Source organism: Cetorhinus maximus, chromosome 16 (assembly GCF_964194155.1).
Source record: "Cetorhinus maximus chromosome 16, sCetMax3.hap1.1, whole genome shotgun sequence".
Taxonomy (NCBI): domain Eukaryota; kingdom Metazoa; phylum Chordata; class Chondrichthyes; order Lamniformes; family Cetorhinidae; genus Cetorhinus; species Cetorhinus maximus.
This window is the reverse complement of record NC_135894.1, coordinates 17,246,376-17,260,136: the sequence shown is the minus strand read 5'-3', so window position 1 is coordinate 17,260,136 and position 13,761 is coordinate 17,246,376. Positions and strand designations below refer to the sequence as shown.

Here is a 13,761-nt window from a genome sequence, read left to right as displayed (position 1 = left end):
TAGCTCACCGTTGCCTTCTCAAGGGCAATTAGGGGTGAACAATAAAAGCTGGCTTTGCCAGCAACACTAACATTCCAAGAACAAATTTTTTTTAAAGAATTGAGGGGAAATGGCTGGAGACGCTACATTGGTGGTTCGTGCTTCACACAGTTTGTTTTATGGCTGCAGAATCAAGTGTGATTACAATTGGAGTTGGTGAAATGCTTCTTTCTCTTAAGTTCAAAAAAATGGAACTTGAAAAATTCTACATCCAAGTGCAGTCTACCATATTGTCTTGATGTTGCTAGTTAACATTTACTTTTAATAAAGGAGTGCATGGCTGACAGCCTAGGTCACACGATACTCTATTCTTCCAGTCTGAAGGCTGAGCACAAGGGGGCTTAGATCAGATCAATAAGTTATTGCAGAAACAAGGACTTTGTTTGACCCGGAGGCAACCTTACACCACATTCAAGTTGGTTGGGAGCAAAGAATCACTCACAGGAATTACTTTTGGCATCAAGCACAAAGGAATTACTGGAATATGTAAAAAATGTAACAACCGCATTGGATTTAGTCCTGTCGTCGTGGCACCCACTGGTGGGCCCGGATGTTGTCAGGGATCCAGCATGGGTCTGTGGCAGTCAGCTAACCTTTTTACCTGGCGACAAGCTCATGAATGTGAGTGACAATGGCCACCAGATCATGTGATAGGTGTTGTCTCTGACATCGCAAAGCCCACATCACATGGCGACCGTGCAGGAGCTGGCACCATATTTAAAGGGCTGCCAGGCCTGTGTTAGAGTTGGAAATCGTCTTGCAGGCTTTCTAAGAAAGCTCACAGTTTAAATCTCCAGCATCCGAATTTCTGTGCTAAGACAATAAGGTGTTCCAAAGTGACGGGACAAGGTCGTTTGTTGGCATAAGCAGGTTCATCTGAGGCATCACAGTCCAGCCAATACTTGACAATGACAAAGGACAGGGTGGATAATTCCCATGCTGTCACTACCTGTCCCTTTCCTTGCAGGTAGCCTCCTAAGTGTCCTGCCCTTAGGGACTGAGATTTGCGATGCCACTTTAAGGGATGGCTCCTCTGCACCTCAGTTGAGCAGTGCCCTTGAAATTTTGGACCCAGTACTTCTGAATTTCGTGCCTAAGGCTCTGCCCCTCAGAATGAAAGCTCAGTAAGCTTTTACACAAGGAGAATATCGCCAAGTCAAATTAGGTGCCCTGTGTCTTAGTTTCCTGCAAGTCAAAAGGACACCCACCGTGAGTCAAGGAACCCACATACCCATCACTGGGCTGGTTACTGAAGACACAAGAGATGCGTGCAAGTTTCACTAAATCAGGGAGGCAGGGTTAAATCAAGACAAATTGCACTTAAATTATACACAAGTGGACAATTAAGCATGTCACTGGCTTCTTGCCAGTAACAGGCGAGGGTTTCCCATTTTGTTACCTTTTCGCTGTTAACTTAATTGCTTAGTTTTCCTGCTGCCAGGAGTCTGGCACATGGCCTCCTGTGCAATTCTCTGCATCTGCCCACCATCTCACTCGCTCCAGCAAGCTCCACAAAATCCAGCCCATTGCTCTTAATTCTAATGAAACATTACCATCACCAAAGTGTTGGATACACAGGCAAGATAAAAGGGAGGCTTACAGGCACCTAACAAAGGCTGCATCAAAAGCATGTGGTAACCAGGGAGTTAATAATCAACTGATAATACTCATCAAAATGATCTATGCTCCACAGTTCTTAAAAATGACAGTTGTGACTGAGACAAACATATTTAAATCTGGAAAAAATGAAAGGTTACTGGTTTCAATTTAATGTTGATTTGGGCAAGTAAGTTCTCACATTAAGTTGCCCCATTTTGAGTTGCTTCAATTTAATGTTGTGCTTTTAATGGGGCCAGTATTCATATTTATCATTGCGAATTTCCATTAATGTCATTTTGTGCTGGGTGTGACGTAGGGGCACGTGACACACATAGGTACCATTTTGGAGTGGGCTCTCCCACTCCCTGACCCTCCCGGTTGCTGACCCTCCCGCTTGCCGCCTCTCCAGCTTGTGGCTTACCACTATGGCCCTGCAACCTGAAGCTGCTCTCATTCTGTAGGTTACTTCCTGCCTCTTGCCACTCAGTTCCTGAGCCCCCGCTCAGTGAGGATTCAGGAGAGGGAAGCAGTGAGCATGAAGGGCAGCCAGAGGAGCATGATCAGCAATAAATCTGAGGGTTGGGGAGCAGGAGGGGGTGTAGGTGGGGGGGGGGGGGCAAGAAGCAGGAGGTAAGAAGAAAAAAAAAGGATATTTCTTTCATATTTTAGACTTTATTTTAAAAGTTATTTTGTTTAAGAATATAATAATTTAATAATGTTCAGTATTCAAACTTACAAGGTATAAGCTTTTAATGTTTTTTTTCCTGATAGGAAAGATCCTACAGAATCTAACTAAAGCTTTAACATTGGTTGCAATAGGAAAATCTGATTCACTTAATGTTATTTCATTTAAAGTTGCACTTTTCAGGAATGTAACTGCAATGTTATGCGAGCAATTACTGTATGCAACACCATATTTGAACTTGTAAAACTTGTCAAGCATTTGCCCACAGAGAAAGCCACAGGGTAAAACAAGACTCAAAAGTGACATTGGGTTAAGTATACATTAGGTATAGGTAACAATAATTAACCATTTGTTTTTAAACTAACTACCACCAGAAATTACCCCTTTTCCTTGGTTAGACCATCTCCCAATCTTGCACCAGGAAAATGCTGAAAATTGGGCCCCATAATTTGTGTGTATTCCATGACTGACATCATAACTCACTGCATGCTGTTCGTGACATGGTTTCAATCCATTTTTCAGTTCCGGATTCTTTCAAGGGAGAATGGTTTCGAAGAGTTGGTCACAGAATCAGAGAAATGTTACAGTGCAGGAGGTGGCCATTTGGCCCATCATGTCAGCACCAGCTCTCCGATTGAGCAACTCACCTAGTTCCATTTCCCTACCATCTCCCTGTAACCCTGCACATTCTTCCTTTTCAGATAACAGTCTAATCCCCCTTTGATGGATTCACTCTCAGGCAGTGCATTTCAGGCCCTAACCACTCGCTGTGTGAAGAAGTTTTTCCTTGTATCACTTTTGCTTCTTTTATTAATTATTCTAAATCTGTGCTCTCTTGTTCTCGAATCTTTCACAAATGGGAGCAGTTTCTCCCTATCCACTCTGTTCAGACCCCTCATGATTTTTAATACCTCTATCAAATATCCTCTCAGCCTTCTTTTCTTATCCAACCCGTCTCCCATCCCTGGAACCATTCTCATGAATTTTTCTGCACCCTCTCTAATGTCTTCACATCCTTCCCAAAGTGCAGCAGCCAGTACTGGACTCAATACTCTAGCTGAGGCCTAACTAGTGACTTATACAAGTTCAATATAACCGCCTTGCTCTTGTACTCCATGCCCCTAATAATAAAGCCTAGGATACTGCATGTTTTATTAACCACTCTCTCAACCTGTGATCAGTTTAGACTTTGCAGCAGTAAGAATCATCTAGCTTATAAGTTCCCCAATAGTAACTGCCCTGTAGTATGAGGTATACAAGAAATAATAGGGTCTCGTGAGAAAAATACTGTGATAATCATGGATGACATTAATTAACTTATAGATTGGACAAATCAAGTTGGCAAAGGTAACTGGGAAGATGAGTTCATAGGGGTGTTCATGATGTGTTTTTGGGATAGTTTCAGAGCAGCACGTTTTAGAACCAACCAGAGAGCAAGCTATTCAAGACCCGGTGATGTGCAATGAGACAAGATTAATTAAAGACCTCATGATAAAGGCACCCCTAGGTAGCAGGGTTCATAACATTGATTGAATTTCGCACTCAGTTTGAGGGAGAAGAGTGGTCTAAGACTAGTGCTTTAAACTTGAATAAAGGCAATTATAAAAATATGAAGGCAGAGCTGGCTAAAGTGAACTGGGAAATTATGTTCAGGGATAGGCCAATGCAGATGCCATGCCAGACATTTAAGGAAATATTTCACAACACTCAAAGACACATTCCAATGAGAAAGATAGAGTCTAGGGGAAGGGTACGCCATCCGTGGCTAAGTTAGATCGAATCAAATTGAAAGAAAAAACGTACGATTCTGCGAAGATTAGTGGCATGTCAGAAGAGTGAAAAGAATTTAAAAACAGCAAACAATGACATTAAAAAAATGAGGGAGAAATGAAAGAAAGATGGAAATATTTAAAAACAGTAATAAGAGTTTCTACGGTTTTGAGAAAAGTGTAATTAACGTGAGTGTTGGCCCCGAGAGAGTCTGCAGAATTAATAATGGGAAATAAGGAAATGGTAGATACATTGAACAGATACTTGGTAGCTGTTTTGACTGTAGGAGACACAAATAATATCCCAGAAAAAATTATAAATCAACAATTGAAAGGGAGGGAGGAACTTAAAACAATTACAATCACCAGGGAAAAAGTACTGAGAAAATCATCAGAACTAAAGGCTGACAAGCCCCTGGGTCCTGATGGACTTTATCCTTGGGTCTTAAAAGTAGTGGCTACTGAGGTTTTAATTTTCCAAAATTCTCTAGATTCTGGAAAAGTTCAATTAGATTGGAAAATAGTGGATGTAACGCCTCTATTCAAGAAAGGAAACAGACAGAAAGCAGGAAACAACCAGGCAGCTAACCTAACATTTGTCACAGGGAAAATGCTGGAATCTACTATTAAGGCAGTTATAGCAGGGCACTTAGAAAATCCTAATGCAATCAAGCAGAGTCAACATGGTTTTGTGAAATGGAAATCATGTTTGACCAATTTATTATAGTTCTTTGAGGAAGTAACAAGCAACATGAATAAAGGGGAACCTGTTGATGTGATGCACTTGGATTTCCAAAAGGCATCTGACAAGGTGCCACATCAAAGGTTCTACACAAAATAAGAACTCATGGTGTAGGGGGTAATATATATTAGCATGGATAGAGGATTAGTTAGATAACAAGAAACAGTAACATAAATGGGTCATTTTCAACTTGGCAAGATGTAACGAGTGAAGTGCCAAGGGATCAGTGCTGGAGCCTCAACTATTTACAATTTATATTAATGACTTGGGTGAAGGAATCAAATGTATGATTGCTAAATTTGATGACACAAATATCGGTGAGAGAGTAAGTTGTGAAGAGGGCATAAGGTGTCTATAAAGGGATATAGTTGGGTTAAGTGAGTGGGCAAAAATTTGGCAGATGGAGTGTAATGTGAGAAAATGTGAACTTGTCCACTTTGGCAGGAAGAATAGAAAACCAGTATATTGTCAAAATGGAGAGACATTGTAGAACTCTGCAGTACAGGGATCTGTGTGTCCTAGTACATGAATTATAAAAACTTAGTATGCAAATACAGCAAGTGATTAGAAAGGTAAATGGAATGCTATCATTTATTGCAAGGAGAACGGAATATTAGAATCGGGAAGTTTTATTACAGTGTATAGGGCGTTGATGAGACATCTTGAGTACTGTACAGTTTTGATCTCCTTATTTAAGAAAAGACATAAATGAAGCAGTACAGAGAAGGTTCACTTGACTGATTCCTGGAATGAAGAGATTGTCTCATGAGGAAAGGTTAGATCTGTATCCATTGTAGTTTAGAAGAATGAGAGATGATCTTACTGAAACATACAAGATCCTGAGGGGACTTGACAGGGTGGACACTGAAAGGATGTTTCACCTTATGGGAGAGACTAGAACTCTGGGACACAGTTTAAAAATAAGGGGTCTCCCATTTAAGACAGAGGTGAGGAGAAATTTTTCGTTGACTTAGTCTGTGGAATTCTCTTCCCCAGAGAGAAGTGGACGGAGAGTCAGTGATCATTTTCAAGGGCAAGTGAGATAGATTCTTGACAGACAAAGGAGTCAAAGAGTATCGCGGTAGACTGGAAAGTAGAGGCCACAATCAGAACAGCCATGATCTTGTCAAATGGTGGAACAGGCTCAAGGAACTGAATGGTCTGCCCCTGCTCCTAATTCGTATGTTCATACGTCTACGTGCCCAGTACTGAAATGGAAATTTGCATGGTGCCTGACTTGAGCGATAATTTTCCAGGAAATTTCAGGTCACTTTCGTGCAGGACAAAAATAAACAGACTTGAGTTTGTAGAACTCCAGTATTTATCATATACCTCTTAAGAGAACACATTCAGAACTGGCTTTAGACAAGCATCATAGGGTCAATAGTTCACTTTGAACTAGCTAAAGATGGGTAGGGACTTGCTAGAACATATTCATTAACAGAATTCTGTCAAGCTGTCTAAACTTGGAGGTTCTATGGTGATTTTAAGGCAATGGGAAAGTGAGTGATCATGCAAAGAATTCAAGTTTTCAGTGGGCCAAGAATTAATTTTTAGCCAATAATGAAGATAAAAAATAAAAATAACATTCCTGTAGAAGTGAAAAGATGCAGATGGAAGATAAAGAACACCGACCACTGTCCTAGAGCATGGCCTTCTTTCCAAGAATTCTTACAAATGCAGTTCATGTAACTCCTGCAACCATACACTTGCCACTCAGAATCCCTCCTTCCAAAAAGGTGGTCCCACGGAAAATAAGTAAAAACCTATTACCTGAACAACATCTCTTTAAAAAAAAATCAACCAACTTAACTGACTTTTTTCAATTCAATTTCTCATTCCCTCATAACAACACATCACAGTAACAAAAAATTATATTTCATTTGTGACGCAATGATTTTGAGCTTGTTGGATAAGAAATCATAATATTTCATTTCATCAAGATGATTTATCCTTCTCAAGTTCCAGTACCAGATGGGCAAACAAATATGAGAACTGAAAGGTATACTGTGGCAATCACTGGGCAATTTTTACTTTTTATCTAGATGTCAAGCTAATTTCAGTGCTAACTTGCAAACTATGACCATGGAATACACTTTATCGTTAAAAGGCAGGGAAGAGTTTTTACCAGAAGGGTATTTAACTCAGGATACTGTTAATGTGAGGTTTTATAAGATGATTGTGTTTTGGACTCTCTCTTTAATTCAAGGTAGAATGGAAGAGGGAGGAGGGTCGTGTGATCTGCTATGATTTCTGCCTGACAAGCCTGTGTGGCTTGGTTATGAGAGTGAGCAAGCCAGGCCTCTGAGCTACCAAACAGAAGGAAGGATGGCCTCTTGTTGAAGAGACATATCCCTTTTTAAAGTTTTTTTTTATTCATTCACAGGCTGTGGGCTTCGTTGGCTGGGCCAGCATTTATTGCCCATCCCTATTTGCCCTTGAGAAGGTGGTGGTGAACTGCCTTCTTGAACCGCTGCAGCCCATGTGGTGTAGGTACACCCACAGTGCTGTTAGGAAGGGGTTTCCAGGAGTTTGACCCAGCGACAGTGAAGGAACGGTGGCGATATATTTCCAAGTTAGGATGGTGAGTGACTTGGAGGGGAACTTGCATGTGAAAAAAACAAAAAACTACTGCGGATGCTGGAAATCCAAAACAAAAACAGAATTACCTGGAAAAACTCAGCAGGTCTGGCAGCATCGGCGGAGAAGAAAAGAGTTGACGTTTCGAGTCCTCATGACCCTTCAGCAGAACTGAGTAAAGTTAGGAGAGGGGTGAAATATAAGCTGGTTTAAGGTGGGGGGGTGTGGGGGGAGAGAAGTTGGGGGTGGGAGGTGTGGTTGTAGGGACAAGCAAGCAGTGATAGGAGCAGATAATCAAAAGATGTCACAGACAAAAGGAACAAAGAGGTGTTGAAGGTGGTGATATTATCTAAGAAAATGTGCTGATTAAGAATGGATGGCAGGACACTCAAGGTACAGCTCTAGTGGGGGGTGGGGTGGAAAGACTGACAGGGCATTACAGATTTAAAAATAATGGAAATAGGTGGGAAAAGAAAAATCTATATAAATTATTGGAAAAAACAAAAGGGAGGGGGAAGAAACGGAAAGGGGGTGGGGATGGGGGAGGGAGTTTAAGATCTAAGGTTGTTGAATTCAATATTCAGCCCGGAAGGCTGTAAAGTGCCTAGTCGGAAGATGAGGTGCTGTTCCTCCAGTTTGCGTTGGGCTTCACTGGAACAATGCAGCAAGCCAAGGACAGACATGTGGGCAAGAGAGCAGGGTGGAGTGTTAAAATGGCAAGCGACAGGGAGGTTTGGGTCTTTCTTGCGGACAGACCGCAGGTGTTCTGCAAAGCGGTCGCCCAGTTTGCTTTTGGTCTCTCCAATGTAGAGGAGACCGCATTGGGAGCAATGAATGCAGTAGACTAAGTTAGGGGAAATGCCACCCCTCTCCTAACTTTACTCAGTTCTGCTGAAGGGTCATGGGGACTCGAAAGGTCAACTCTTTTCTTCTCCGCCGATGCTGCCAGACCTGCTGAGTTTTTCCAGGTAATTCTAAACTTGCATGTGAAGGTGTTCCCATCTATCTGCTGCCCTTGTTCTTCTAGATGGTAGTGGTCGCGGGTTTGGAAGGTGCTGTCTAAGGAGCCTTGGTGAATTCCTGCAGTGCATCTTGTTGATGGTACACACTGCTGCTACTGTGCGTCAGTGGTGGAGGAAGTGAATGCTTGTGGATGTTCTGCCAGTCAAGTGGGCTGCTTTGTCCTGGATGGTGTCAAGCTTCTTGAGTGTTGTGGTAGCTGCACTCATCCAGGCAAGTGGGGAGAATTCCATCACACTCCTGACTTGTGCCTTGTAGATTGTGGACAGGCTTTGGGGAGTCGTGAGGAGAGATAGTCATTGCACTATTTCTAGCCTCTGACCTGTTCTTTTACCCACAGTATTTATATGGCTAGTCCAGTTCAGTTTCTGGTCAATGGTAACCCCCCCAGGATGTTGATAGTGGGGGAATCAGTGATGGTAATGCCACTGAACATCATGGGGCAATGGTTGGATTCTCTCTTGTTGGAGATGGTCATTGCCTGACACTTGTGTGGCGCAAATGTTACTTACTGCTTGTCAGCCCAAGCCTGGATATTCTCCAGGTCTTGCTGCATTTGGACATGGACTGCATCAGTAGCTGAGGGGTCACGAATGGTGAACATTGTGCAATCATTATCAACAAGCATTCCCACTTCTGACCTTATAATGGAAGGAAGGTCATTGATGAAGCAGCTGAAGATGGTTGGACCCAGGACACTATCCTGAGGAACTCCTGCAGTGATGTCCTGGAACTGAGGTGATTGACCTCCAACAACCACAACCATCTTCCTTTGTGCTAGGTATGACTCCAACCAGCGGAGAGTTTCCCCCGATTCCCATTGACTCCAGTTTTGCTAGGGCTCCTTGATGCCACACTCGGTCAAATGCGACTGTTGGCACTCTAAAGACTATGGAAGATTTGCCATGGCAGGCTGGGAGGAGAAATCAGTGGGCTTTACTTCTGGTAGTTGTCATGAAAGTATAATAATTTTCATAATATTTTTCTGGTTTATTGTGAAGTCGGTTTATGGGGGTAAGTATAGTGGGTGTGTGTGTGGGGGGGATTTAATTGCATTTGGAGTCAAGTAGACTGCAAGTTTAAATCATCAAAAGAAGCTAGGTGCTTGACATGCTAGTGAGTAAACATGGATACTGGCTTAGCATGTCAGGTTGAAGGGAATTTGCATTTTTATATAAATGAAGGGATATTTGGATTTCAAAGGGATCACAGTCTGTTCACAACTAGCCAGATAAGCAAGGCTAAGGAATGTGCTTATTTTTCCCATATATAGTGACAACATGAAAGTTTTTATATTATGAGGGAGATGCAGTTTCAAAGTTGTATGGAACAACAGAATTTACATATTAAAGAGAGAAACATTTTTTCTGAATGAAAGGCCATCTGTCAGGAGAAGGCCATGTAAGATCTAACAGGAGTGTGAGACGATCCTTAATGGAGCCTCTGTGTATTGTGTACAAGTCTGCTGTCTTATGAAACTGAAGCTGGAGAAAAGCCATTTGGAATTCCACTGTCCAGGGTAGTGTGTTAACTTTCTGAATCTGTTTTAAATCTAAAATCCATTTTAGACCATTGCCTTAAAGGGAGCATAACTTTGGGGGGGGGTGGTCAGGTTAATTAGGAATTTTAGGAGTTATTATAGTAGTCTTATGCATGTGTTTGAAATCTTTTATTTTGATAATAAATATTTTAATTTATATTTTAAAATCTCTAAAGGTCTTGGTGGACTTATTACTTCTGAATTCAGTGCACGCATCTTGTAATAAATACAGCTTGCAAAACCGTGATTGCGCGACCAAGTTTCCCTCGTGGATTTGATCTGCCTGGCATACATCATCTACCATGTCATAACATAGTCTGTTCGGGAATTCTCCCAAAACTGAGAGAAACACCTTTCAACGGTCATTCGACATAACAACCTGGTGAAACGGAAAGACGTGAATGCATTGAAAGCTGATAGTGACTGTGGACTGTTTCCCATAAAAACTGTAAGCCGTAGAGAGTGTGCTGTAATGTACATGTATGCAGCATGCAGTTATAGGCTGTGTTAAAACATTAATAAGGGTTATTTTTTTCTATAGTTTAGGGCATTAGTTGCCTACTAAGTAATGCTTGGTCAATATGACTCTTCATCAGAACTGTTCTGATGAAGAATCATACGGACTCAAAATGTCAACTGTATTCCTCTCCACAGATGCTGTCAGGCCTGCTGAGTTTTTCCAGGTATTTTTGTTTTTGTTTCAGATTTCCAGCATCTGCAGTGTTTTGCTTTTATCTTAATGCTTGGTGAATGTTGCTTTTAGTTTCTTTGTTACAGTAAAAGTCTTAAAATTTGAAATCTTGTGCAATTCCTTTAATTTGGTCACTGAGAATTCAAATATTGGGGTTATTGGTCTCTATGGGGATCATAACAGTGCTTCTTTCCTTCACAATAAAGTTCTGTTAGTAATTCTTGTTCAGCATCTGCTTTCTAAAAGATATTTAACCCCAGTAGATAACTAGAAATAAATGTCAAAGATAAAAGCAAAACACTGCGGATGCTGGAAATCTGAAACAAAAACAGAAAATGCTGGAAAAACTCAGCAGGTCTGACAGCATCTGTGGAGAGGTAGCTCTGAAGAGTCATACGGGCTCGAAACGTCAACTGTTTCTCTCTCCACACATGCTGTCAGACCTGCTGAGTTTTTCCAGCATTTTCTGTTTTTGTTTTAGAAATAAATGTCTATTGCTTTGGAGAATTGTAGTCTTTGAGATTCCAACTCAACATCTCATCATATGGTAGGCAATGTGACACCAGGGTGCTCTACATAATTTTTTAAATTTACACAATAGGAGCAAAGTATCAGAAAATAGGAAATAAATCTTAAATGTTCACAGTGAGTTTGTCAGTTAGGCTTTGGACCGAACAATCTGATCATTGTGGGGGCTCCTCAAGTGATTTCCAAAACTATAAGGGTTTTTTTTTCCCCATCTAGATTCAAGCAATCAGCCTTTGGCAGTCCTACAAAAAAATTAAATCTTTCAAACTATTTTGCTGACTTTTGGACTGAGACAAAAACCACAATATTGCAGAAAAAAAACATTCACCAAGTTCAATTCAGATTAAAAATACCTTCAAGGAAGGTGTCTCACCTTATTCAGGATCCCAACTTGGAATCCAGCAAACTCCTTTACGTTTAAATCCAAAAGTCTGTAAGGAAGCTCCCCCGTGATCCCCATCATGATCTGCCTCAAGTCTTTTCGATGTGCTAACGAGAGGCTGTTGCTTCTGTTTTTCACTTTAATGGCAGATTCTTGAAGTGGCTTCTTACCCACTGAACTTATGATCCTGTCAGATTCTAGTTTAGCCTGAGAATTGGAAGGACACCATAAATAAGGGTAAACGATTTAAAATTCATGACAAACGCCTGCATAACAAAGTATTTCAAAAATAACTTTCTCAAAACCTAAAACGCTGTGCTAAGAAATTGAATTATATAACACTATGGAATGACTGAATCCATGTTACTTGGATTCTGAGCCAAATGGTGAAGGATGAAACTAGGCGCTAATCCTTTTCTTGATATGTAATGCTGCATTCTATAAACAAACATATGTCTGCCTTCTACTTACCAACCCACTGTCCTAAGTGCTCTAGGTACTTAATCAGTGCCCTCCACTTCTGTATCTTAACAATATAATTAATATACCATTAACAAATCAACATCAACATATCCATAGAAACAAAATTAAATAATTTCCTCCTTCAGTAAAAATCTATTTATGACAGATGCACATATGCATATATACATATAAGCATACAGAACCTTCCTATTCTGAGAAGGTTTACCAGACTAATACCTGGAATTGGTGGGCTGTCTTATGAGGAAAGTTTGGGCAGGCTAGGCTGATATCCACTGGAGTTTAGAGGTGACTTGACTGAAACATACATGATCCTGAGGGGTTTTAATAGGTTGGATGTGCAAAGGATGTTTCCTCTTGTGGGAGAATCTAGAACTAGGGGTCACTGTTTAAAAATTAGAGGCCGTACAACTAAAACAGAGATGAGGAGAATTTTTTTCCTTCAGAGGGTTGAGTGTCTCTTCCTCAAAAGGTGGTGGAAGCAGAGTCTTTGAATATATTTTAAGGCACAGGTAGATAGATTCTTGATAAGCAAGAGGGTGAAAGGTTATTGGGGGTAGGCAGAAATGTGGAATTGAGGTTACAAGCAGATCAGCCATGATCTTATTGAATGGCGGAGCAGGTTCGAGGGGCCGAGCGGCCTACATCTACTCCCAATTCGTATGTTCGTAAAGAAAGAATTTGAATTTATATACTGCTTTCCCAATCCCAGGATATCCTAAAGTAAAGTCACTGTTGCACTATAGGTAGTTACTGCAGCTACGTTCATCTGATGCACCAAATCAGGCTGAAAATATTACAGCAGGCAGGCTTCAGGTAGTACCTGCTGCAAATAAGTCACTAAACATGCTTGCTACGTAATAGCACCAGTTCTTAAGGTGTTGGTTGGCACTAGCTTAGCTTCGAGGGCAGTTTGCAGCATAGATTCACATCTAAGTCAGTGAAAGAATATGGAGGCACTGGAGAGTGTGCAAAAAAATAAAGCTCACAGAGATAATCCCAGAAATGTGAGGCTAAACCCATCAGGAAACAATGAACCAGCTGGTCTCTTTTCACTTGAAGAGAAGGCTAAGCAGTGGCCTTTTATGCTGTCAGACCTTTAGCATCTTTTATGTAGTAAAAATTCTCAAGATATTTCATTGGAGCATTAACACCACAAAATCTGACTCCAAGGCACACAAGGAAATGTTAGGCAAGCTGTTTGGGCAACAAAACAGGATTGTTGTAAAGGAGGAGAGAGGGGTTTAGGGGAGGGGATTCCAGAACTTAGGGCCTTGGTAGCTGAAGGCACAGCTGCCTATAGTTGAGTGATTAAAATTACAAGTGCAGATATCTTAAAAGCTCTAGGGCGCTATCAGGCCATGGAAGAATTTGAAAAAGTTGAGAATTTTAGAAACAAAGCATTGCTTTACTTAGAGGCAATGTAGTTCAGCGGGCAGCAAGATGATGGGTAAACAGAACTTGGTGTGATAAAAGCAAAAAACTGCGGATGCTGGAAATCGAAAACAAAAACAAAAATATCTGGAAAAACTCAGCAGGTCTGGCAGCATCTGCGGAGAGGAGCACAGTTAACGTTTCGAGTCCGCATGACTCTTCAACAGAACTAAGGAAAAATAGAAAAGGGGTGAAATATAAGCTGGTTATGGGGTGGTGGTGGTGGTGGTGTTGGGACAAGAGAGCTGGATAGAGGGTCAGTGATAGGTGGA

General features: G+C 41.2%; 1 protein-coding gene across 1 annotated transcript in view; it reads right to left on the bottom strand.

The window, feature by feature from the left end:
• Positions 1-13,761, bottom strand: part of LOC144691381 (integrator complex subunit 6-like) — a 107,442-nt gene that overhangs the window by 21,227 nt on the left and 72,454 nt on the right. Inside the window, exon 12 of the mRNA XM_078559424.1 lies at positions 11,567-11,782. Coding sequence (XP_078415550.1) covers positions 11,567-11,782 — 216 coding nt within the window. The remainder of the gene's footprint in view (positions 1-11,566; positions 11,783-13,761) is intronic.